Here is a 24,203-nt window from a genome sequence, read left to right as displayed (position 1 = left end):
TGAGCTGGTTAAACAGTTTTCTGTTTACAATGTTTTTCTCATCTAGGGCTATCCTGGTTTTGTGTGTCTTGTATAAATAAGTAGTAGCACAAAAATCTGTTACATTGAAGGTTTCAAAGCACCGAGTTCTCCTGATGTTGTTATTTAAAAAAATAGTACCCTAGTTTCCCTTTGTGTCTTCAAGCATTTATGGTGACATGGCTTTTTGAAGAAGTTTTAAATAGTCATGCTGAAAGGGACACACATCCATTTGAGGCTTGTAATCGTTTCAGTAACCATTTGTAAGTAACACAGAAACAATATTACTGCCTTGGTTTCTGTATGTGAACAAGGTACTGGTTTGTCTTCTGACAGCTTATTTGACAAGGCTGTAGTCAGAATACTTGCACATCTATTCATGGAGTCTGTTATGAGCAGATGATTTCTCAGGTTTCACTGGTTTTTTTGTGTCTGCTTCATACTTTGGCTGGGGATATTTGTTATATACAAGAAACAAAAACTCATGTTGAAATACTGATTTTTATACTACATGTGACTTATTAAGGAAATTCAGTAAAGGAAATTTCATTAAATGCCATAGGAATGTAATCTCTTAATAGTCATACTTCAGTCAAAAGAAAAAAAAAAAGGCTGTTGATGAGCAAGCATATCAGCCAGAGATCAGAGAATACTAACACTGCTTGTTTCTCCATGAGATATTGAAGTATTACTGTAGTACTGCAATAAGGAAACATGTTCATTTTCTTTGATAATTACTGTAGCAGTCTGGCAGACTCCTAAGCTTTTAGCGTGTTTTTAGCATCCTTTGTTCCAGAGAATAACACATAATTCAGACTTAAGGAAATACAGTTTAAATGCCTGAAAAAATATTTTTCCCCCCTGTGTGCCCCTGTACTAAGATGGAGGAGACCACATGTGCTCTTGGAATGAGTCTTAGCAAGTGAAGGGTCTCATCAGCAAAGCAGTCATTGTCAAGGTTTGGTGGTGTATGGTTTCAGACCCAGTAATGTTTTTTAATAACAAAGTTGGTTATCTTTGGCTGTGAAGGCCCCGCTGCGGTATTCAGATCCTCTTGTGAACAGACAACTAGTACGTATGTGCCTGACCATAGATTGTGCTGCAGATAGCTCCAGTGTACTGCTTGAAGCAGCAGGTGCTCACCATCAAAGGCTACTGATCGGTGCCTTCTGACTGTGGTCTGGTGCGAAGATGACTCCTGCAAGCTTACATTTTTAAACCAGAAAACTATCACCAGAGGCTCAAGAGCTGGCCCTTAGTCCTGCTCTTCAGTAACGCTGGGGAAAGAGTAGGTTATGTGTAAGATACTTCAATAAGAAAGCATATTAATTCCTTTCAATATCCATGGCAGCAGAGTCTGGCGTATCTACAGCTCTTGTTACTGGGATGTTGGTATTCATCATTCCAGGTAATGACAGATTAAAAAATCCATATGTGGGCCAAGACAAAGGCCCATCCCTCCTGTCTTTTGACACAAGGAAGTCCAAAATGCAATTCATTCCAGTGTTGATAGTGGCATCTGTTCTGCGCAGGTATCTGGTCTTACAGCAATTGAGGAAGCCAAGCTGTGTTCTCCCTCGTTCTCCTACTTACCTTTTTTCCAAATCAACACTCCACTTGCCTGATTTCTCTTCTTTTTCCTTACAACACCTGCAGACTGAGGGCTACAATTCGATGCTCCTAAGCTATCTTGCTCCTGCAAACCTCATTCTTCTCTTGAAAATGTCTTCCCCTGAGAAATCCTCCACTGTCTGCTTAACCGTGGGCTATGTCCTGGTCAGGACATGTGGGATCCGGAACTGTTCTGCTCTGGGGGGAGGAAACAGGGGGCTGCTGCCGTAGCTAGAGGTGGGTTATTGCTGGGAGCTGCCTGCTAACTGCCGGCGTGGAGCTACGCCTGCCCTGCCATGTGGGCTGAATGGATTGCTGCCGTCCTTTCAGGCTATTATGAGCTGATTTGCTTGCCAGTCCACAGCGACAGGAGCACTTTCTTTTTCTTGGGAGCTGCTTCTCAACACAAGTAAACTTTTTAAGTTGTGGACTAAGATTTGTTGTAATGCTTGAGAGCAGATTAAAGAGTGAGGAGAGAAGGAAGGCACAGAACCTTGCCTTCTTGTTCAAACAGTGCAGGGTAATTTCTTTTCTTCTGGGGTCACTCCAGGAGCCCACAGTTTCAAGATAACACACTGTCTCAGTCTGTGGTAGATCCAGTCACAAGTTGTTTGACCTCTGGTGAACTAAAACAAAGCGATGCCCCCTTTAGTTTTCAGAAATTATTGAAGAGAGCTTTGACCCTTTGCTATCAAACTTCCTTTATTTAGAGGACTGTCAGGGATATGTTTTTCAAAATGGTTTTGATTTATTTTCATTGTCCAGTTGGAGTTGTGGGTTGGCCTGTAACGTGTGAAAAAATAAAATGAGTTAGGGTGGGGAGAAGGCAGGGGAAGCTGATAAATAATGGATTTGATTGGAAGGGAAATTATTTTTTTGGAATCCTAATAACCAAAGTGACTGTTTGTCTGTGTAGCCCTGATGATATCCCAGAAATACCATTGTGAATTAAGTATTCAACCTTTATTGTCCATTTTCAGACTTTTATCTGCTGGCCAGAAAAGATCAGGTGTGCTTTGTGGCTCTTCGTCTTACACCTCTAGTACAGTCCCCTACTCCTCTGCATTAATTACCTTGTACTGACTTGTAGGTGTGATGAAACAGTTAAAATGTGTCCTGTGGAATTCTTGATTTTGTTTAATTTTAAACAGGTGGGATTGCTAAAAGTTGAGAAGTGTGAGATTTCTGTTTCTTGGGTGCTTGCAGCCAGTGATTTAACAATGTCTAGCCCTTGGATGCCAAGAAATAGCTAATTTCAGGATATTTGACCTTGGAAAGAATTGGGAAGTACAGTATGTTTGTGACTTAGACATGGAATTCTACTTCCTTCTTACTCAACCTGAATGTTAATTTTTTGAGAGTTTATGTTCAGCTTTCATGATTTTATTTATGCTACCTTCAGTTTTTAATATACCTTATGCCAGCTTGGTAATTGAAACTGATGATGTTTAATCATCATGGTGCAGTTCTAAATTCTGCAGATGAAAAAGTATAGTAATAATTAAACACCTGAAGGCTTTTAAAGCAAACTTTGAACAAACTTCAAGATATCCTAGAAATCTCACTTTTGGAACGAGGTAGTTTGAGGGCTGCTTAATTTCACCAACCCTGAGCAACTGTCTTCTCTTTAAAGAGTTCTGGCGAACTTCCTAAGGAAGCAGGAGGTTCTTGGGTGTGTCTGTGCTATTAGAACCAGTTTTCATCTGTTAAGGCTGAAGGTCTTATCTGATGTCTTAAGTGACAGATCACAGAGAGGAGGTGCTTTGGCTCACTGGATTAGGTGCAAGATTAACAACCCAAGTGGTAATCGTTGTGGTAGCATCTGTTTTTTTAATAAATGTGGGCAAGTCCTGTAACTCTGCTTCCTTACCTGTAGAATGGAGATAAGTTATTATCTATTTAATAATTTGAACAGTCAATGGATAAATGTTATTGCAGGTCCCCAAAAACATAACTCTGAGAAACATTTTCTACTAGTGTAATTCTGCTGAAGTTGCTGCAGTTACACAAGCGAAACCCTTGATGTTCTTCCCCATCCATTTTCATATTTCTGTTTGGTGAGGCTTGAGTGAACAGAGTCCCAACCACTGGAGAACTGGTCTTTCCAGAGTTAAGTGCTTTTCACTGAGCTTCAGGTAAAGAAAGATTTGATTGTTTTTTATATTTAAAGTAGAGAAGGTATGACAAAAATGTTGCCCTGTGAGTGGAACCAAGTTAGAGAGTATGTCAGGGTAAGGCAGGATGGACCTGGATTCCAAGTGGACTTAATCTCTAGTTGATCAAATGTACTACTTAGGAGTAATTCTTCCTTCCCTGCTACTCCTAGGAGCAGCATGGGTCAAGGAAGCCCTGAGAATATTTTTGACTGCATTGTCTGTAGTCAATCCTAGATTGCAGAAGGGCAGGAGAGGTCAAGTACTTCGTGATGGAATTGGGTACTTCAGGTTCTTGTGTAGTAAGAATAAACCTGGGGATTTGGGGTTGGGTTTTTTTAGCTTCTGTGAAGCTTTGACCACAGTTACTTCTAAACGTTGCATAATTTTGACTGCATGAGAAGTTGGTTGAAATTAGCCTACTGTATACTTAGTAATGCCTGAACAATTTTTCTGTGTGTAGTCCTTAAAACCACTAAAAACCCTTTTTTTTTTTCTGAAGGTATGGCACTAAAGAACATTATTAAAGTTTGCTCTAGGATAGCTGGGGTTTTTTTCTTTCTTTTTTTTTTTTTTTTGTGAGCTTCCTTATGAACATAGGTGCACTAAACCATGGTGGTTGTTGGTTTTTTTTTGTTGTTTTTTTTTAACTTTTCAGACTCTGCCATGTTTGGTTCGAATGTGTAGTAAGGAAAGACTGCTGGAGGAGCGAGTAGAAGGAGCAGAAACACTGGCCTATTTGATTGAAACAGATGTGGAGCTCCAGAGAATTGCCAGCATTACCGACCACCTCATTGTCATGCTTGCTGACTACTTCAAGTATCCCAGCTCAGTGAGTGCAATCACTGATATCAAGAGGGTACGTTTCCTTACCCAGTTCTGAAGCTTTGAAAAATGTGCAAAAAGAATGGGCTCAGGATATTTTTTTATTCTATTTAAAGTTTCTGTTTGGGTTCTTCAATAGAAAGGTGACCACAGAGGTCCAATAGGACTTGATTTCTGCTGCATGTAGTCCCCAAATCTTTGCTTGCTCACTGCTTTTTCTGGAGTCTTTATTATTCAAACTGAAATTGTTGTGGTTATCTGGACTCCCCAGCCTGTAGGAAGGATGCTGCCATTCTTCTAAGTCAAAGGCAGAGAGATGGGTTATGGGTAGTTTATTATAGCTTAACCATACGGGTTTCATTACATTTTACAGCGAAAGCAATCAAGTATCAGGCTGAGACATCTGTCACGTTTCTCCTTTGCAGAGTTTAAAAGGCTTACCTGCAGGAACCAGTACATTTCAGCTTCATAAAAGAATAACAGTCTATGTGATGAGAGATCAGCTTAAATTCTTGCGTCAGGCTTGTGAAAAATGTTAAGTTCAGAGACGGTCTGTTCTGTTAAAGCAGAAAAATATGTGGATGTCCTGTAGCATTGCATAATATGAGTTATCTGCACTTGCAAATGGTTTAATAGACAGAGACCAGATAGACCAGATATACCTTGGAGACTTAGTTTCATAGGTGTTGTACTAGGAGTTCTCATATGTGAACTTTTTTTACAGATTTGCATACACTTTCCAAAGCACTAGTGGATAAATCAACTTCAGAAGCCAGATTGTTTTTGATATTCTGCACAGGGAAATACCCATTGCCTATTCCCACCCCCTCATTACTGAGTCTGATTTCTAAAAAGTACCCCTGAAAAATGGATTACGGAGCCTTGGTTTTTCTCTGAAACTAGCCCAAGAAGTAGACTCATTTCTCTTCTTACTTTTAAAGAATGGGATTGATTCCGCATATAGAGTTGCCTTGAATTCTATGTAAATATACAAATTATATATAAAAAAATATTAGTTGCAGTATAGAATTAAATAAGCAGAAGGAAGTTTAGCAGCCAATTGGGGAGTAATGGAATTTGGCTGTAGCATCACGAATATGATTAGGTTCCAAATGTGAGTGGGGCAATTATAAATATTATGACATTGCTGTGAGTGTTCAGAAAGTCTGTAAAAACAGTCAGCTGGGAAACCAGGGTGCTTACTTTGTAAAGAATGATTTGAATTACACCCTGTAAGGTAAAAGCTACATGAGGATTCTGTCAGAGTACTTGTCTGTTTTAAATATTTTTAACAATAATATAGTACATTCTGCTCTGATATAGAGGCACCAGAGAGAATTACTCGTACAGCTTAATTTTTGACAGTTCTTTTATTTCAGTGCTTTGCTGTCTAATACTAGCATTTTTCTGTCATTTTGTCTAGAATTTAAATATTGCATATTTTTGTGGAACCCTTTGGTACAGAATCATAGAATTATTCTCACTGGACCAAATGTGACGAGGTCCGAAAGTCTTAATTTTCTGTTCAAAGCAGGGTCAATGCTGAGCTTTGTTGTGCAAGGCTTTGTGCAGTTGACTCTTGAAAACCTGCTAAGAATGGAGATTAAACAACCTCTCTGAGCAATCTCTTCTGAAGTTTGACTGCTCTAGTAGTGAATTTTTATCTTTCTTATATCCAGTAAGAACCTCTCCTGTTTCAATTTGACTATTGTTTTTCCTTCTCTTGCTGTGCACCTCCATAAAGAGTCTGGTTCCATGTTCTCCTTGCAGGTGTTGAAGGGCTGCTCTTAGGTCTCTGCTCAGCCTTCTCTTCTCTTCTCTTGGCTGAACAAGCCAGGGTGCACCCCATCTGCTCCTCCAGGTCTGCTCTCCTGAAGTCGAGGCTCTGTACTCTGCTTCTTCCCTTTCTCACCCTTCTCAGGAACTTGAACACCAGGATTTTATGATCCCTATAGCTGGTGCTCCCATTAATTACCATAACCCCAGGCAGTTTTTCCTGATTTGTGAGCAGCCTATCCAGTAGTGCACCACCCTAATTCACCCCTCTAGCACTGGTGTTAAGAAGTTACCTTCCAGGATCCTCCTAGACAGCTTGCACCCTCCTGTGTTACCTTCACAGCAGAAGTTGGAAGCGAACATCCACTTTAAGATAGAGGTCCTGTGATTTAGGAGACTGGCTTTGGTTCCTGCTTTTGCTTCCATGCTCTTGATAAAACTTCCTTTGATGCTCTCCCAATTCTTTTACTTCTGCTGGCTTGTTCCTGTATTCTGTTGGGTAAATAGGAATAGTTTTTGCCTGAATATGATCTGGATGGGGTTGTAACTTAATACAAGTGGTTTGGCCTCAGATTGTTTAAGTTGCCTTGTCTGTAACTTAGCAGGGAGATTAACCATATTCTTAAGTTCAATTGTGTTCAGTTGGTAAATGTGGACGTGAGCTAATAGAACAGCAGTTCATTTGAGTTTCTGGCTGCCCTTGGTGTGGTAGGCAAAACCCCAGTAGATAAGCACTAGTTTGCAACAAATAAGAATATCACACCTGTAATTTTTTAGTGTCAAAATTTGGTATCTGTGCTTTATTTAAATAGCTTGACCATGATCTGAAGCATGCCCATGAACTGCGCCAGGCTGCTTTCAAGCTCTATGCTTCCCTGGGAGCAAATGATGAAGATATCCGAAAAAAGGTGAGCCAGTGAAAAACGCTAGTGATCCGGCAAAGGCATAGCTGAAAGTTTTTCATTGTGGTGTAAATAGGTTGAAATGAGAAGGCTGTATTTCTGTTACATTAATATAACTTTTGGATTGCACTTTCTTTGCGTGGGATTTTAACAAAAAATAATGTCTTGCCATAACAAGATATAAGAGTAATGTTTATTTATGTAAACATCTTCAGAGTGATGAACTACCTTCTCACAATAAATTGTCTTTCAACATCATGCAGTCCTTGCTACTCATACGGAATATTGTGGCATACAAGTAATTTATGAAACTTGTGTTCTGAGGGACAGAATAAACCTCTGTTGTCAGGTATCCTATTATAAAACAAATGTTTGTTTGTTTTTAAAAATAAAACTGGAAAGTCTAATCACATTGGGAAACAAAAGTCAAAATTTGTTCCACGATTCTGAAGTGACCAAGGGGGCTTGCACTATCATAACAGAGCAGTGGGCGTGAAGGAGAACAAACTCTTTCCGAACATCACAGGAAAGAGACTGGATAATTGGAGCGCTGGTATAGTTAAAAATTAATGTGTGGGAAGTCGAGGGAAATTAAACAATGAATGATTAAAAGCAGCATTTTTTTAAAATTAATCATGGAGTTACTACATGAAACATGGCAAGTACAGGAAGCAGGAGAATTTTCTCAGTTTATTTGCTGGTTAAAGGGGGGAAAACAGAAGGAAGAAAGGTATGGACAGGAAGGAGGCAGGAAAAATGTTGAAAACATAACTAGCAGGAAGATTTATCAGCGGGGACCCAATCAGGATCTCCAGAAGTCAAACCTATCAACTTCTCTTTTGTTGCAAAGATGAACTTAGTTACTAGTAAGGATCCTTATTTTTCATATCCAAGCATTGTTTTTAATAAGTGGTGGGTGTGTACTTGTCAAAGTTGATTTAATATACAAGTGCCATCTTTCATCTTGGTATTAACTCCTTTTTATCCTAGTCTTAAGTGCTTGTGCTGGCCATGTCTAAATATGGCAGATAGCACTTCAACATGTCTCTAGTCTGTAGTTTATATATATTGTGTGCACTCACACATGTTCTCTTTTGTTTTAATATGACATCAAGGGTAATTCATATTATATATATAAAATCCAAAACAACCTCTTCTTCCTTGATGATTAATAAAATAATTTTGAAAGCAGTAGTGGAGCATAGAATATAGATTATTTTTTGTCCTAAACGGTATTGCAGGTACACACTACTTCCCACTTCATCTGGGAAGAGAATGTGTCTTGCTGTTTTTAGCTAGTTCTTATATGCAATATTTAAAATCTTGCAGACAAAACCAAACTCATAAATGCTCCTATTATTCATATAACATTAATTCTTCTTTGCTCCAGATCATTGAGACTGAAAATATGATGGACCGTATTGTTAATGGCTTGTCTGAATCTGGTATCAAGGTGCGATTAGCTGCAGTCAGGTAGGAAGCTTTTCTGATTCATACAAATACTTTTGTCTTGTCAAAGTCTGATGCTGCACTTACTAGAATTTCTGCTCATTTTTCAAAAGCTAATCTGAAGTAATTTCTACTGTTGGAAAATTTATTGGGGGAGATTTATCCTGGACTAGTACAATATTTTCATTTTGCAATTTACAGTCTAATACTTACCAAAATCGAAGCTGAATCTTTGTGTAGAAGCAATGTATATATTACATTAGTGTATGGTATGTTTCACAATGAAGCTTTCTTTTCCATTACAGATGTTTGCACAGTTTGTCCCGTTCTGTACAGCAGCTCAGGACGAGTTTTCAGGATCATGCTGTATGGAAACCTTTAATGAAGGTAAGTAAAGAAAAGTCAAGTCTCAGCTACTGAAGTGTTCTGTGCCATTAACAGGATGTGGTATCTGTTCAATTTGCATGTCTTTCTGTAGAATCACAATAGAAATTACCTAGATGTGGCGACGCAAGTCGAGATGGGCTCAAAACCACTATATCTACGTGGCTGGATTCAGACAAAATGGCCAAAATGGCATTTATTATTTTTACATATTGCTCTATATATCTTAGATAGTACATGTGTCAGACCCTGATAGGCTTCCTGTCGTCGTCTTCTTGCTTGCTATTTGCTGTTGCTGTAGGTGCCTGTATGCTGCGATTCTAAGTTCCGTTTTTTCACATCCTGTTTACATTTGACATTTTTGTGGCTGTCTTAAAGGTACATGACTAAGTCTTTAAAGTCAACTAACTTGTCTGCAGACCCTTACAATTCCCCCTGTTTGTTTTTGAACAACTAGTACCAGGTTTGCTGTGCGCTGCAGGGCCCTTTGCAAACACGACAGCAAACAAGGCAATAACAAACAAACAATCCTGCCAATTGAGTGAATTGATGCCAAAACCCCCAACATTTTCTCGGATTTTGATAACGTGTTGCTGCAATGGGGCACCTAAATCCATGCAGCGCATGCCATCAAAATCCTCACAGCCATGTCCCTGAGTCAACAACAAAAAGTCAGTAGTTGCTCTGTTTTGTAAAACCGCATGATGTACTCGTGGCAAATCATCCGCTAACAATCCCAAAAGGCTAGAGGTTTGACTCTCATTCTAAACTACCTAACAAACAAGGTGATTTAACTCTTCTAATGCTTTCCCTGCTGCTGCTCCGGCTAAGAGAAGAGCTGCTGCAATACGTTCCCATCTGTTGCATAAATCAACTACATCATTACGTGCTTCATCTTAAAGCTATATTATGTTTAAGCACATTATGCTTATCAACATGTTCACGTGTTGATTTATGCGGATGCCATGGTCCCATCATGGCCTCCTGTTACATTAGCATCTACATAAAAACAACTATCGACATTCAAAGTGCCAACAATATCAATTTCTTGTGGTTAACATTATACAGAGGTAACAGATTATCACAAATATCAAGGCTTTCAGTAAGATCCTTCATTCCCCAGAGCCTTTACTGAAATCGTACGTTCAGCTTTTGCGCAATAATGTCTGTTAACACACATTTCGAGGAAGGGCACGCCAACCAGACGTGTGTGGAACGGTTGACTGCCTTGCACCACAGACACACCAAACCAGGATGGGTTCAGTTGCTGTGTTAAGGAGACCACACATCAGTTGTTGGGTTGACTGGCGGCAGCGGTGCTCCCATGATCCGGCACGCTAAGCTCAGGCTGCACACAGCAAGCAGGTATCCATCGCGGGCCTTCATCTGTAGAGACACAAGCATAACCTCTCCCCCCAAGTTAACAATTCATCGGTCCTGACCAATGCCCGGTACAAGGGTCTTTCATGCGCACCAAGACGCCTTTGTGCTTTGGCTGCTTGTCACCATTTGGCACAAAGTGCTGCAAAATGGGAGGCACCACATGGTCGACTGAGATTTTCAATAAGTTCAAAACATAGCATGCTTTCTCTGAACATGCCTCTGGGGTCATTCCCTTCATTCCCCCTTTTCGTTTTTCAAGTAGGTGTTTAAGAGTACCGTTCCTGTGTTCAAGGGGGAATGGGGAATACCAAATTTGTGGGAGATCCCCCACAGGGAAAGGAACTGCCTGACAGACTTGGAGCTATAGGCAGGTCCATTGTCTGTTTTGATTGCAGGGGGGATGCCAAGCACAGACAAAGCACGTTGCCGGTGCCGAATGATGTCACGACTGGTCTCACCTGTGTGGGCAGTAGCAATCATTGCAGCAGAATTTTTATTGTAACATGGACATATTTTTGTCTGCCAAACTTGTTGTAATGAGTTACAACTGTTTGGCAAAGTTGTAAAGCTTGAAGGCCTCTAGGATTAACTCCATAATTTGTCACAGAAGTAACGTTTTGACAGTCTGGATAGGCTGCAACAATACTGCGTGCAGCAGCCTGAGAGGGACCCTTTTGACCAAATTGATATACAAGGATCACCAGTTCTGATGATAGAATTGGTGGGCTAACACAGCCTGCTGGTGGGCATCAGGAACGGGTACTGACAGAGCCACAGAAACTAGAGCATCAACTCTAGCACTGCCTTCAATTCCAAAACCGGGTAGGGAAGTCTGGCTGTTAACATGCATAACATAAAATGGAGAATGGCATTTCTGAATTTCTTCCCAAACTAAAGTCAAAACTGTAAAAAGCTTGGGATTGTTGACATGGCCAAGGACAGCCATCTCTAACTTGGGAAGGAGGGCTGCCACACAGGCTGAATCAGTAACAAGATTAAGAGGGCCTGGGAAGTAATGAAATGCCAAGGCCGCAGCCCTTGGATCCCCTACGACTTGCGGGGATCCTTCCTGATACGCAATTTGGGAATGCCATTGCCCATTCTGTTTCCAAGTGACTGCAGCTTTTCCAGTTTTTCCAGACCCGTCTGTAAACACTGTGTCACCTTTGACTGGTCGTCTCTGACTTAGTTGCCGTGGCTGCAAAGTGAGATCTACAGTCATTTTCAAAAGTGGATGATGGTACTGAACTTGCCCTTGAAAATTGGCAAGAGCCACTTGAAGGGCAGTAGAGTTTGACAGAGCCTATTCAAAATAGAATTGTTGTACAGGGATAATCACAGCTGATGGATCAACTCTACTCAACTCTGAACATCATTTTTGGATTTTTATGATCAAATTGGCAACACATTCGTACCATCCAACAACAGTTTTCTTAGACTGCAAAGGCAAAACCAACCGTTCAGGCACATGCAGTGGATCTTCCCCAGCTTGGTTCCACTGGACCAACGTAGTATAAGGAGAGGATCGTTCCATTAAAATAAAACCACTTAAAGGAAGTGTGGTATCTACACGCCACACATGTCGTGCAGAGATCGACTGTTCAACTTCTTTCACAAGTGCCAAGGCTGCAGCCGTTAAATGCCTTGGGCCTGAAAGATCTGTGTCTCCTTTTTAAAGTTGCAAAGGTAGTTGCATTTGTTCATAGTAAGGCCTAAAAAAGGCCATAGCTAATTCAGCATTCATGCAAGCTTTTGGACATCATTCAAGGTCTTTACATCCAGTTTCAATTGGATAGGCTGTGGAGAGACAGTTCTCTTCAGCACATTCATGCCCAGATATTTCCAGGGCTCTTGTCTCTGAAATTTTTCAGGAGCTACAATCAATCCAAATTCTGCTAAACGTATGTCTGGCATCCTTCTCACCTGTCTCCAGCAGCTCTTTTGGATGGTGCTGCTAGCAAAGTGTCATCCATGTCATGATAACAGTAAACATCTCTGTATTTGTCTCTGGCTGAGCTCAGGGCTTGGGCTACAAACCACTGAGAAACGGTTGGCGAGTTTCTCACGCCTTGAGGCACTGCAGTCCCGTGGTACCTTTTTGTGGGCTCAGAGTTATTTCTAGTTGGTACTGTAAAGGAAAAGGTAAAAACCCAATCTTCCAGATCAATAAAATGTCCCACTCCATTGGTATCATGGTGGCAGATGGAAATCCCGGCTGCAAGGCCCCCGTAGGGGCCATCACTGCATTGGCTTTACACAGGTCATGCAACAATCGCCCTTTACTTCTTTTTTATCACAAATACAGGGGTGTTCCATGGGCTATGTGATTCTTCGATGTGGCCTGTGTCTAATTGTTCCTTAAGTAATTCATGCAGGGCACACAGCCTTTCCTGGGGCAGGGGCCACTGACCTACCCATACCGGTGTGTCAGTTAACCAAGCAGACCCCAAGGGTAGGGGGCTTCACTGCTGCAGTACAGTGGCCCCAGTTAAAAATCGGTGGTTAAAACCCAACTCCCCATTGTCCTAAACAATCTCAGCCCCACAAAGCCAGTGGCGCGGTGGACGTTGGCAGTCTGTCCTTCTTGTGTTTTGATCTGTGCAGGTTTCACAGACAAGCAGCTAGTAGTCATGCCCCCCAGACCTACGCCTCCCGCTACGTTATTTACCAGGGGCCATGGAGGTGGCCGGTCCTTGCTTGATACAACAGTTGTGTCTGCTCCGGTATCCAGAAGGCCACTCAACTTCCCTTGTGCAGGAGTGCCTCCCGATAATGCCAGAGTGCAGGTCAGGTTGAGTCCTTGTGGAGATAGTCCTTGTGTCCAACACACTGGAGGTATTCCTGTGGAGCCGAATCCTTCATCACCCCGCCATGCGGGCTCTGTTCAGGGAACAACTCACAAAAGGCACAAGTTGAGCAAGGTGTCTATTTTTTGGGATTGTAGCAGGAGGCACAGGTGTAGAAACCAAGGCACATACTTCACCTGTAGATTCTACATCAGTAACATCAATGTGGACTTGGATGTTTTGTGGCCGGTTGGTGTGGCGGCGTGCGCCTCCTCGCGCTCTTGTGAGCTTTTCCCTGGCCTGCTAGGCGGAATCCTTCTTTATCGAAATCAGAATGACATTGCTTTGCAAAATGACCTTTCTACAGCAGAAACAAGTAATTTCTGCCGGGGACAGTCTGGGTTGTGCCACGCATTGTTTTTTGGAGGGGCAGTCCCGTTTACAGTGTCCTGACTTACCGCAAGAGTAACGTTGCATTTCCGCAGCAGCCATTACTGCTAGCTTGTGTTCCAAGGTACCTACCTTGGCACGGGCTGATCGCATAGTTTCTAAACTGGGTTCTCCTGGCAATCCTTCTATTACTTTTTGACAATCAGCATTGGCATTATCTTTGGCTAATTGCCTTACTAGCATGGCACGCCAGTGAGGGTCAAACACTTGAGAGGCAACAGCATGTTGCAACTTTTCCACAAGCGGCAAAAATGGTTCTTTGGGGCCTTGCTTAATTGTTGTATAACTCTTTTTTTGGCTCCGCTAGTTGCGCGGTTTTCGTTATTGCTTGCATGCCTATATTTTTTATTTGATCTAATACTGGGGTGGGCCACCGAGCCCGCTGCCGAGGGCTGGCAATACTGCCCGGTGCCCGTCAGCGCGTCAGGCCCTGGGCCAGCCCGGGCATCGGCTCGCGGAAGGTTTCTGTTGTGCAGCGCCTGCTGTTCCGCGGCTGCCCGCCAGGTGGCGTGGAAGACCGCCAGTTGCGCAGGGTGGCGCATGATCCGCGCCAGCTGGGAAATACCGAAAGGGGACAAAGTGTGCGTGGTGAGCAAGCGCAACAATTGCATTAGAGCCGGCGAATTCACCCCGTGCTGAGAAACAGTTTTATGCAAGTCCTGCACTATTTTCGAAGCAAACGGTACATGAACGTTAAGGTTACCAGCAGCCATATCTCCTGTTATAACAGGGTACGGGATGCAGCGCAGTGGTGGAAGGAGTAGGAACATCAAGGAGTGGTCTGCCTATCTGTTCTACTAAATCTCAGTTTCCCTCTTTTAGTGCCTCATCTTTTACAGCCTGCCAAAATTGCCGAGGGTCGTGTGGCATTACCGTAATGCTGGATACTGGATTTATACCACCTCCACATTCCTCACTGCCTCTGACTGATAACCTTGTCGTAGCTGGACACGATTCCGGATTTTTGGCATTTCCATCGTGCGGGGGCAGGGGAGGAACAGAGGGGGCAGGCAGGAGGGGAGAAGAAGCAGAGGGAGGAGGAAATGTTGGCCGGCACAAATGTCAGCGGAACTCAGGGGGGCTGGGATCGGTCCGCCAAGGTTTCTGCTTGTTGTCCTTGTCCTCAGAACTGCTACCAAACTTAGGTTGATGCTGTTGAACAGATTTAGGGGCTTCAGGATATTAAGGAGTGGTGCCTGGTAAGGGGCATGGACTCTCCCCCTCCCCCCCCCCCCCCCACCTCACCCTCTTGTCTGTTGTTTGAAGGGGGATCCAGGGGAGGTTTGGGTGATACGCCCCTGCTCACGTCTTGCCGACTTTTCAAGCCCCGGCTCGTGTCTTGCCGACTTTTCAAGCCTTCCACAGCATCTCTAAGCAGTCCCCATGTAGACAAAAGCCCCAACACCTCCTTGTCCCCTTTCGCCACAGCTTCTAACAGTGTTGATCCTAAATTCTCCAGGTCGACACACTAAGAGCAGTCACAGTGGACGCTTCTGCTCTGTGTCTCTTGGCCCACAATAACATAGGTCTTAACTGCAGCCCATGTAAAGTAGTTCCACGCTTCTGTAACACTAACTTCCAAATTGACAGCACCATGGTATCTTCCTTAGATAAATTAGACCCCATGTTGTCCCTGGTGGCTCACCTTACTGGTGTCACGTTCTCCCGGCATCTAGCAGCTGCCCGCTGTGCTACTCCTCTTCACCAGGCTCTGTCTCCCCAGTAACCCACTGGTCACAGTCTCAGGATCTGCCCTGATGCAAGTTGAGACTGACTCAAAACCACTATATCTACGGGGCTGGATTCAGACAAAATGGCCAAAATGGCGTTTATGATTTTTACGTATTGCTTATATATCTTAGATAGTACATGTGTCAGACCCTGATAGGCTTCCTGTCATCGTCTTCTTGCTTGCTATTTGCTGTTGCTGTAGGTGCCCGTATGCTGCGATTCTAAGTTCCAGTTTTTTCACATCCTGTTTACATACCTGACATGTTTGTGGCTGTCTTAAAGCTACACGACTAAGTCTTTAAAGTCATTTAACTTGCCTGCAGACCTACACCTAGAAGTCAAAACTCCATTACCTTCTCTTAAGAGAGTTGTAAATCAACAAAAGCAAAGAGGACTGTGATCCATGATTGATTTTTTTGTTGTTGTTGTTGGTTTTTGATTCCTTGTTCTTTGTTGTGATCAGTGAGTGAGGCTCAGTTATCCCTGATGTTTATGTAGGGTACTAGGTGGGCTCTATCTCCTTTCATTCCAGGCTCAGACTAGATGGCACAGTTCAGACTTCGTCTGTACCCCTGCGTGAGAATTTAGATCTGCGTTTTCTCCTGTAATTCTGTACCCTCTAGATCTCATTGCAGATTCTAAAATTGAAGCCAAAGCGCTCAGCAAGACCTATAAAAAGATATATTTTAATATAATGCAATTACCTGCAAGATTAAATGAGATCAAAGTGTGTAAGGTATATATCATCTCTCATTCTGTAATGTGACTGTCACAGAGTGCAGGTAAACCAGTTTCTTAGTTTCAACATCTTTTAGACCTTGAAAATGGGGAACAGACAAAGTCTGCTAGCAAGAAGCCGGAAAGCTTGGGCTGTATTGACACCCATGAGAATCACCTGAAGTGAGCTTGACTTGTTCAGAAGTAAAATGGCCAGACCAGAGAAAGTGGTGTTGCAAGTCGTGAACTGATGAGCCTGATAACGAGGCAGTTATAAGCTGACGGTACAAAGCTTCGCTCAAGAGCCTGGAAGGAAGGAGAGGATCCTTCAGTTATTTCTAGTGGTATGTCAATGTGGCGTATGATGCACAGACTCTGGGACTGGATCGAAGGCACAAAGACAGTTTATTAAAATCAAACAAGCCTTTTATACCTTTGCAGGAGGCTGACATGTCAGTCTGTAACAATGCTCAGTAATTTTCCACTCTTAGCGCTTTTTTCTATTGCAGACACAGCAGCTTAGCAACTCCCTTTATCTACAAGGCCACAAGCACTGCAGACTACTCCGTATCTTAAAGTTTCTCTTCTTGCTCCCATGGCTTCCTTCCAACAAGCATAACTGTGCCTCTCTCCCAAGGTCGGTTTTCGCTCACTGACAGCGCCGAGCTAGCTCGAGACATAGCCACATTTCAATACAGGAAAGATGCCTGTTGGGCGTACTACTCAGTGACGTTTTATTCAGGCCTGACTTTCTTTGTTCTGCTTATGTTCTAATTCTCAAAGTTGCAGACTTAAGAAAATTTTACTCACTGGTTATACTATGCTCTCTGGCCATCTTCTTGGCCACAGGCCAAGAAACTTTCTCAGCCTTTTATGTTGCTTGCATGAATTAGAAGCCCTAAAGTATGGGTCTACTTTTTTCTACAGTTTCATGATAGAAATGATGGGGAAATTATTTTCTGACAGTATACAGAATACACTTACTACAAGTTAAGCATTCATCCTTAGATGGGGTGTGTGAGTTGTGATACTAATCCATGGATGTCTAATTCATTAGTCTTATTGGGAGTTCAAGGGAGATTTGATCGTGCAAGTTTTGTGCAATTGCTACTGCGTAATAATCCCGTGATTCAGGACTCATGATCATCACCTGAAGGGGCTTGGAGGGAATGGTTTGAATACTTTAAGAGTTTGCGAAAGGCCAAGTATGAAAACATCAAACCTTTGTAAATGTAAAACAAACCCAACAGGACTGATTGAAGAAGCACAACTAGCATAAAAGGAGAGCCATGTGAAAAAACCGAATGTAGATGTCAGACTTCTATGTGAATGCAGCTGCTGGCAGTTGTTAATTTTGATTTGTGTTAAATAAGCTGAAGTCAGAAACTTGTCTGTTCATTCCAAAATGTGAAGAATTATTCTTAATAGAAAAATAAAAGTAATGTTAAAATAATTTTCAGTCTAGATTAATAACAACTACGCAAGTCCATTCTCTCTTCCCTAGCATGTATAGCTGTGTGAGCCATGGAAGAACAGTGTTTAAAACTATAGGACTTATGTATATGTATTTTAATGCAAGCTGCTGTAAATGCAGTAGTTGTTAATGTTTGTGGTTTGCTCACTGCTCTGAAACAAAAGGTGGTACAGAATGGTCCCTCCGTTCCCCCTTTCTTTGCTGGAGGAGCAGTTGTATCCTCCATGCCTGTTTCCTCACTGAGTTTTCTCAGGACATGCAGGGGGATGCTTTGTTTGACAATGGCGTATGTTGGTTCTGCTGGAGATCGAGGCACAGATAAGAGTGTAACTTGTTCCAGGCTACTTGCTTTTCACAAAGGATTGTCATGGGGATATTTGACGTGTTGTGCTTTGCACAAGGTACAGAAATGTTGAGGAGGCTCCTCCTGGAGCTTCCTCCGCTTTTCTGTAAGCTGTGATACAGAAGTGCGCTGCAGGACACAGCCTGCTCTCTGTTGAGAGAATGGCTGCAGAGCCAAATTACAACTGCCAGCACACGTGTGCTTTGCATTGCAGGGATCTGTTCCGACTGATTTCTTCTAAATTGGGCCTGAAAGCTCTTAAATGTAGCTTCTGTGAAGGAACTTTGTGTTGCTCCAGCTTGTCATGTATGTGTATCATCACAGCAACTTGAATCAGCACTGTCTGGGTATGCACTGCTAGCATCAAAGCATCTCCTAAAGTATGGAATATTGATGTACAGCATAATTACAGGTCTTCCATTTCAAACTGATCCCTTATCCTACTAGTAAACAGAGATTCCTCACTCTCCCCTTTGTGACTGCAGGTTTTACAGAATGCTCCAAATGAAATTCTCGTTGTAGCATCTTCCACGCTATGCAATCTTCTTCTGGAATTCTCTCCAAGCAAGGAGGTCAGTATTTATCCAGAAATGAAAAAGAGTTAATAGACAAAAGTTACATTATACAATGGATAAGTAAGCATAAAGGTGTCTTAATTGGTAGCCACTATTTGTGAAGTGTTCTAGAGCTGCAGTGTTAGGCAGGCTGTATCACTAATAGTTTGTGAATAGAAAAACCTCAAATCATCTGTTTACAGTGCTGTTACAGTTAAATATGGTTGAACGGTTAAATGTAGTCTCTAAAGAAAAGAATCAGATGCAAAATTTTGGAGGTTTTTTATTTGTGGAATACTTACCTAAAAATTGATATGGAAGAAGAAAACAAACTGATAATTGGAAATATGATCCATTGTCTTAGAGACTTACTGCTGTAATCTTGAAAAATGGTGGCATGGCAGAGTTGTGGTTTTTATTGTTCTTGAATGAACGATACAGGATATCTGTTCTTGATTTCTGCAATGTCTGTATTTCATACAGATCATACATACATAACAGCACTTCATAGCAATGGAAAATTCCCCAAGTCTTAAATATTTCTTAATTACAGAAAACATTTGCAAGGTTGTATATGTGGGCTCCTGTGGCGCACTTCAGATTACCTTGGTTTGATCCATTGATCTTGGTGGTTTTAGTCAGGTCTGTGAGACCAAATATTAACTGAAGTAACACAAGCACAGTTCACTGGCCTGTGGGCTTCCCTGTTCATACGACATATCCCAGTCAGTGTAGTGTTTCCACTTCACATTCGATTGAAATACTGCATTTTCTGTCGGGACATGTGGTTCATGTAAAAAACATCATTGCTAAAACAAAATATGCAAAACAGAGGCATATTTGGAAACAATAGATTTGAAAGCATCTATAAACCACCTGATCTTTATTTGATATATCACCTTTTTTTCCCTATATAGTATTTTGAAAATTGTATGTACACTACCACTTGCTTCAGAAAATAAACAAAGCTGAAGCAGATCTGTATTTTACCCTGTAAAAGAGCTGAGTCAAAACCAGTTTTGCAATGTCTCCCCTCTGCTGTGGCTGTGGAGAAGTTCCTAGGAGCCAGCCAGCTATCTGATCCGTTGCAAACTCACTGGCATTGCAGGGCACAAGTGCTTGGGACCAGGTGAACTTTGGCATAAACTGCTGCTGCCTGCAGGGCTCTGTTACAGTCCTGCTGCTATTCCCTGAGATGAGCCTGTTCCTACAAAGTGCTGTCTTTTCCACACATTCCTGTTTTCTGATTAATTCAGCTCTTAACTGGGTTAAAAACCACACAACTTCTCCAAAACTCAGGTAAAAAACTTCACTGCTTTTGAAGCAGTAACTTCTGGAAGAAAGGAACACCTTAAATACTAGAGTGGAATAAGCCATCAGATGAATCCTTTTAGCACGTGAGCTGTTCAGGTCTTAGGTAAAACTAGTACTTCAAATTTGGTTCAGGTTGAAAGCAGTTAGTCCAAACTTAACTCTCATTACATTAGTCAGCTGGAAAGAAAAGGTGCGTGATATTTATCCTGTCATTTAAAGATGTGATGCTGCAAGGTTTTGCATTTCAATCTGATCATCAAGAAGAGTCTCCGGTTTTCTTCATTATGCTAAAGTTTTTCTGTTGGATTTTGGTTTGATCTGATTAGTAAATGCAAAGATTAAATGTCAACAAAGATAATCAAGCAGCTTTCATTGTCCGTAACCTCTTTTAAACAGTTGCATGCATCCTGCTTGATACCCAAAAAGATGTGATTGCTCAAGGAAGACTGTTTTTGCAGAGCAGTCCCATGCTGAAGGTTGTTGTGGAAAACCTGTTTGCTTGTGTGAGTGTGGCAGATGTGCGTGTAGTATTACAGCAGTAGGGGTGTGTGTGTGTATATATATATATACACACACACACGTGTATGGCCGTGTGTATACATGTACACATGCACACGAGAATAAAGGCATCTTGATCTGAATTTTTCCTTGAAAACCTCCCTTTTAATGCTCATGAATATAAGGTGTGGCTTGGCCAGTTCATGTGAGTGGACTAGACATGTTGTATACTCAAGAATAAGATAATAAGCAAGCCTTTTTTGTATTGTATTTACGTTTTTGTATATGTGTAATTAGTCTAAGTAGTGTTTTAAAGACATTTTCCTCCCCCCCCTCTTCATTTCAGCCCATTTTAGAATCAGGAGCCATAGAACTTCTATGTAGTTTAACACAGAGTGAAAATCTTGCCTTGCGAGTGAACGGCATTTGGGCTTTAATGGTAAGCAGAACACACGGATGAAATACTGCTCGTGATTTTGCTTCTTAAGAAGTTTGTGAATGTAACTTAAAGAACTCATCAGTTGTTATTAAAAATAACATCACTGAAATCCGGCTTGTCTTTCCCACCTAAGTACAGAAGGAAAACAGTATCAGCCTGGAACACTTCATTAGTTAGTCCATAAAATAAAATAAAGACTTCAATTCTGATACCAGTTTGGTTGCCAGGATCATTCAGGGAAACAGTTAAGTAGTGTTAGTAGCATTCCAGGAGACAAATAAAAGCAGGTAATAACGAGGTCAGCCATGAGACTGTGTGGGAATTTAATTCACTGTATAGCAGTTCATAAAAATTATGACCTTTGCAAGATTATTTAGGAAGGGACATATGTTTGCAGGTAATAGTCTACTAGAAAAGTGAAAGCCCAAGTTCAATGTAGAAATTCAAGCAAAAAATATCTGTCTCTTTCAGAACGTGGCATTTCAAGCAGAACAGAAGATCAAATCAGATATCTTACGAGGTCTGAGTACAGAGCAGTTATTCCAGTTGCTTTCTGATTCTGATGTAAATGTTCTGATGAAAACTTTGGGACTGCTCAGGAATCTTCTGTCTACTCGCCCAGTAAGTAGAGCTGCAAACACACCTTCTTCTGAAAGCCGATCAAACATGGAAACAATACAATACCTTTTTGTAAGACAGGTTATTTTTCTTTTTAAGATTAATGTTCCACATATTGCTATGACTGAGGCCTTTGGATTTATCCAAGTAGCTGTAACCAAATGTACAAATCTGCCTAAGAAAGCATTTGAAAGAGTTATCTATGTCCACTGTAACTTTGTAATTATGATCAAATATAGAGCTAGACAGTTACATTTAATGTTCAATTCCATTGCATTTAGCTTTCAGCAAAATTATTTTCCTAACAGTCTTTCTGTGAAACTTGTCCAGAACAACAATAAGAGCGTTGCACTGTTGAGTCAATGTGTGGAGCAGTGCTTAGCTTAAGGATACCTGTGTTTCTTCTTTCTTGACACCTGAAATATTTCTGTTCTTACCCAACTATATAGATAGTACTGGCTTTTTGAATTTGACTGTGGGACTGTGCACTTACAAAATGCATACATTCATTTTACACACTGAAATAAAATGGTTTGAAAATGTAAGCCCATGAATTGTTTTTGACAGGGAGAAAGAGATATTGGTGGAGGAAAAGAAAGGGGTAATCCCCTGTGAAGAACAGAGGGAAAACATGCAGCAAACATTTGGCAAGCCAACATTTTTGTGGGGGAAAAAACCCACGAAGCCTCTACTGTGCATTTGTCACGTATTGTGTTTCTACCATAAAAAGGTCACTGCAAAAAATCTTCTGATATTTGTACTCGTTGAGTCTCAATAAGCTTCATAGAAAATTAGCTCTGTCTTAATGTGAAAAGATATTTAATAAACACTCATTCATTAAATTCACCCTGAGCTCTTGACAGCAGAGTCTCATTATCACTTAAGGTGTTCTTAATCTGAAACTACATACCAGCTTCACCTACTTTCTGTAGTATGTTTTAGAGCCAGGACCAGCCATTCCCATTCTCTGTCCAAAACTCACTCCAGAAAAACTCATCCAGCAGCTTTCGAATGAGGTCTCGTTATTAGCAATTTTAAGAAGTCCTACAAGAATCTCTAACATCTTAAAAAACTGTAGTGTGCCATGTGGTGGTAATCTCTGGTGGCTGTTTGCAGTCACTCTTCGAGTTTTGCTATCGGTTAATCCAGTAGATCGAGTTTCATCTTTTTCTGTTACGCCTAATGATCATTTTTATTTTAGTGTAGGTGTTTATCATCTGTGATCAAGTGACCTTTTACCTGTAAGTCTTTTAACTTGAGACAGTTTTCCTAAACAATAAGTAACGTATATGGCTAATTTCTCTGAACCCTCTCAGACTTTTGAAATGTGGATAATCGGACCTGGTCACAGTGTTCCAGTAAGAGTAGCAAATACCGGATAAGAAACCTCAGTTTCCTTACCCCTCTCTGATAGCTCCCTGTTACCAGAAGTGGTTCTTTCTAACTGCAGCGTCATGCTTAGAGCTTGGGTCCAGCAGGATTCAGTCTTCAGACTGGCCTCCGTGCAACTGGGAAACCAGTGTCTTTTCTACAGGTTACAGTGAAATCAGAACCAAGGCCCATATCTCTCAAACAAGACCAAACTTCAAATGAAGAGGAATATTATGAAGTGTTTATGCTGTGATAAGTTCTTGCTTTTGGGAGACCTTGCTAGGAGCTAGGGTCTTTGTGCGATGTTGCTACTCTTTACTTAGAGTAATTCAAGTAGGAATGCCCCTTCTTTGTCTGGAAAGTTATGTTGATTGTATTTCATTATTGCTTTGGCAGCACATAGACCACATAATGAGTACTCACGGGAAGCAAATCATGCAAGCAGTGACCCTCATTCTGGAAGGGGAGCACAATATAGAAGTCAAAGAGCAGGTACTCTTTGTTTGTTTCATGTTGTCTTGGCAGAATGAAATTTAAGGAACAGCTAAGAATGTTTACTCTTATCAGCTTGTCTTTTTTGTTTGGGGTTACGATGAGCTGTGAATATGTTCCTGAGATCTGTCAGCTTAACTTTAGTACCTACAGGAGTGCTGTTCTTTCTAATGGATTATTGTAAATGTATTTGAATTGTATTCAGAGTGGTTTTTTAAATGTCGGTTTGCTAAAGAGGAGAGCACTGTATGGGAGAGCAGAAGAACTGAACCTAAGGCAGTTGCATGGCAGAAAGGGGACAGAAGGAACAAGGCAAGAGAAAGAAGCCAGTATTTCACGCTGGGGAAAGCATCATGGTTATTTGCTCCTGTAGCAGCCATTGGAGCAGTCAGTGATGAAGAACACAGTCATCAGCCGCCTTGTGGCAGTAATGCGTGTTCTGCTGGGCGGTGCAGGAACTCAGCTGTTCTTGGGTGCCTACAGGAGCCAGCAGCAATTAGAGGAGGAGAGATACTAGCAGAGAAATGAGTCGGCTGGTTTAGCCCAGGAAAAAGCGGGAAGGAACATGCCCTGACAAATTAAAACTTAAGCAGTATACAAGAGAAGAGGGAGAAGGGAAGAGGAGGTGGCCTGTATGGAAAACATCCCTGGCTTGGTGGCAGCTTAAGGGAGTCTGTGTACAGGGATACCTGTTGCAGGGATGCTAAGGCAAAAGTAAGAGGAAAGAAGCAGAGGCAGAAGAAGAGAGCAGAAGAAAAAGAGGCAGAATTTGGCTGATTAATTATTGTGACAGATAAGACAATCAGATGGAGAACCATGTTTCTTCTGCATATAGGGCATGTGGTGATGAAGAATGGGGCAGCAAGAAGCTGTGGGAGAGTCTAGAGAGTTGCTTTGGCTTAGGATGGATATTAG

At 41.6% G+C, this 24,203-nt stretch overlaps 1 protein-coding gene and 2 long non-coding RNA genes across 13 annotated transcripts in view; 1 reads left to right on the top strand and 2 right to left on the bottom strand.

Moving 5' to 3' along the window:
* ARMC8 (armadillo repeat containing 8) overlaps window positions 1-24,203 on the top strand; it is an 86,842-nt gene that overhangs the window by 55,382 nt on the left and 7,257 nt on the right. For 4 of the 9 annotated variants that reach the window (XM_055816875.1, XM_055816873.1, XM_055816878.1 and 1 more), the window contains 8 exons: window positions 4,441-4,641; window positions 7,196-7,291; window positions 8,676-8,758; window positions 9,040-9,121; window positions 18,488-18,574; window positions 20,715-20,807; window positions 21,279-21,428; window positions 23,193-23,288. In XM_055816875.1, the coding sequence (XP_055672850.1) occupies window positions 4,441-4,641; window positions 7,196-7,291; window positions 8,676-8,758; window positions 9,040-9,121; window positions 18,488-18,574; window positions 20,715-20,807; window positions 21,279-21,428; window positions 23,193-23,288 (888 nt within the window). Of the gene's footprint in view, window positions 1-4,440; window positions 4,642-7,195; window positions 7,292-8,675; window positions 8,759-9,039; window positions 9,122-18,487; window positions 18,575-20,714; window positions 20,808-21,278; window positions 21,429-21,992; window positions 22,156-23,192; window positions 23,289-24,203 lie in introns of those variants that run through there. The other 5 variants (XR_008749338.1, XR_008749339.1, XM_055816879.1 and 2 more) reach the window with 3 other exon arrangements.
* On the bottom strand, window positions 6-9,087 carry LOC114013132 (uncharacterized). 3 transcript variants are annotated; one of them, XR_008749340.1, is made up of 4 exons: window positions 8,948-9,087; window positions 6,719-6,875; window positions 5,049-5,164; window positions 6-2,412 (listed from the first exon to the last, which is right to left on the bottom strand). It is a non-coding gene; the product is annotated as an uncharacterized LOC114013132 (long non-coding RNA). The 3 variants fall into 3 exon arrangements; XR_003555994.2 differs by lacking the exon at window positions 6-2,412 and adding an exon at window positions 4,691-4,904; XR_008749341.1 differs by lacking the exon at window positions 6-2,412 and adding an exon at window positions 4,691-4,901.
* On the bottom strand, window positions 11,185-18,481 carry LOC129785367 (uncharacterized). Its single transcript, XR_008749342.1, has 2 exons — window positions 15,383-18,481; window positions 11,185-14,889 (listed from the first exon to the last, which is right to left on the bottom strand). It is a non-coding gene; the product is annotated as an uncharacterized LOC129785367 (long non-coding RNA).

The sequence above is a fragment of the Falco peregrinus genome, chromosome 12 (genome assembly GCF_023634155.1).
Source record: "Falco peregrinus isolate bFalPer1 chromosome 12, bFalPer1.pri, whole genome shotgun sequence".
Classification (NCBI taxonomy): domain Eukaryota; kingdom Metazoa; phylum Chordata; class Aves; order Falconiformes; family Falconidae; genus Falco; species Falco peregrinus.
This window is presented reverse-complemented; position numbering and strand designations above follow the sequence as displayed.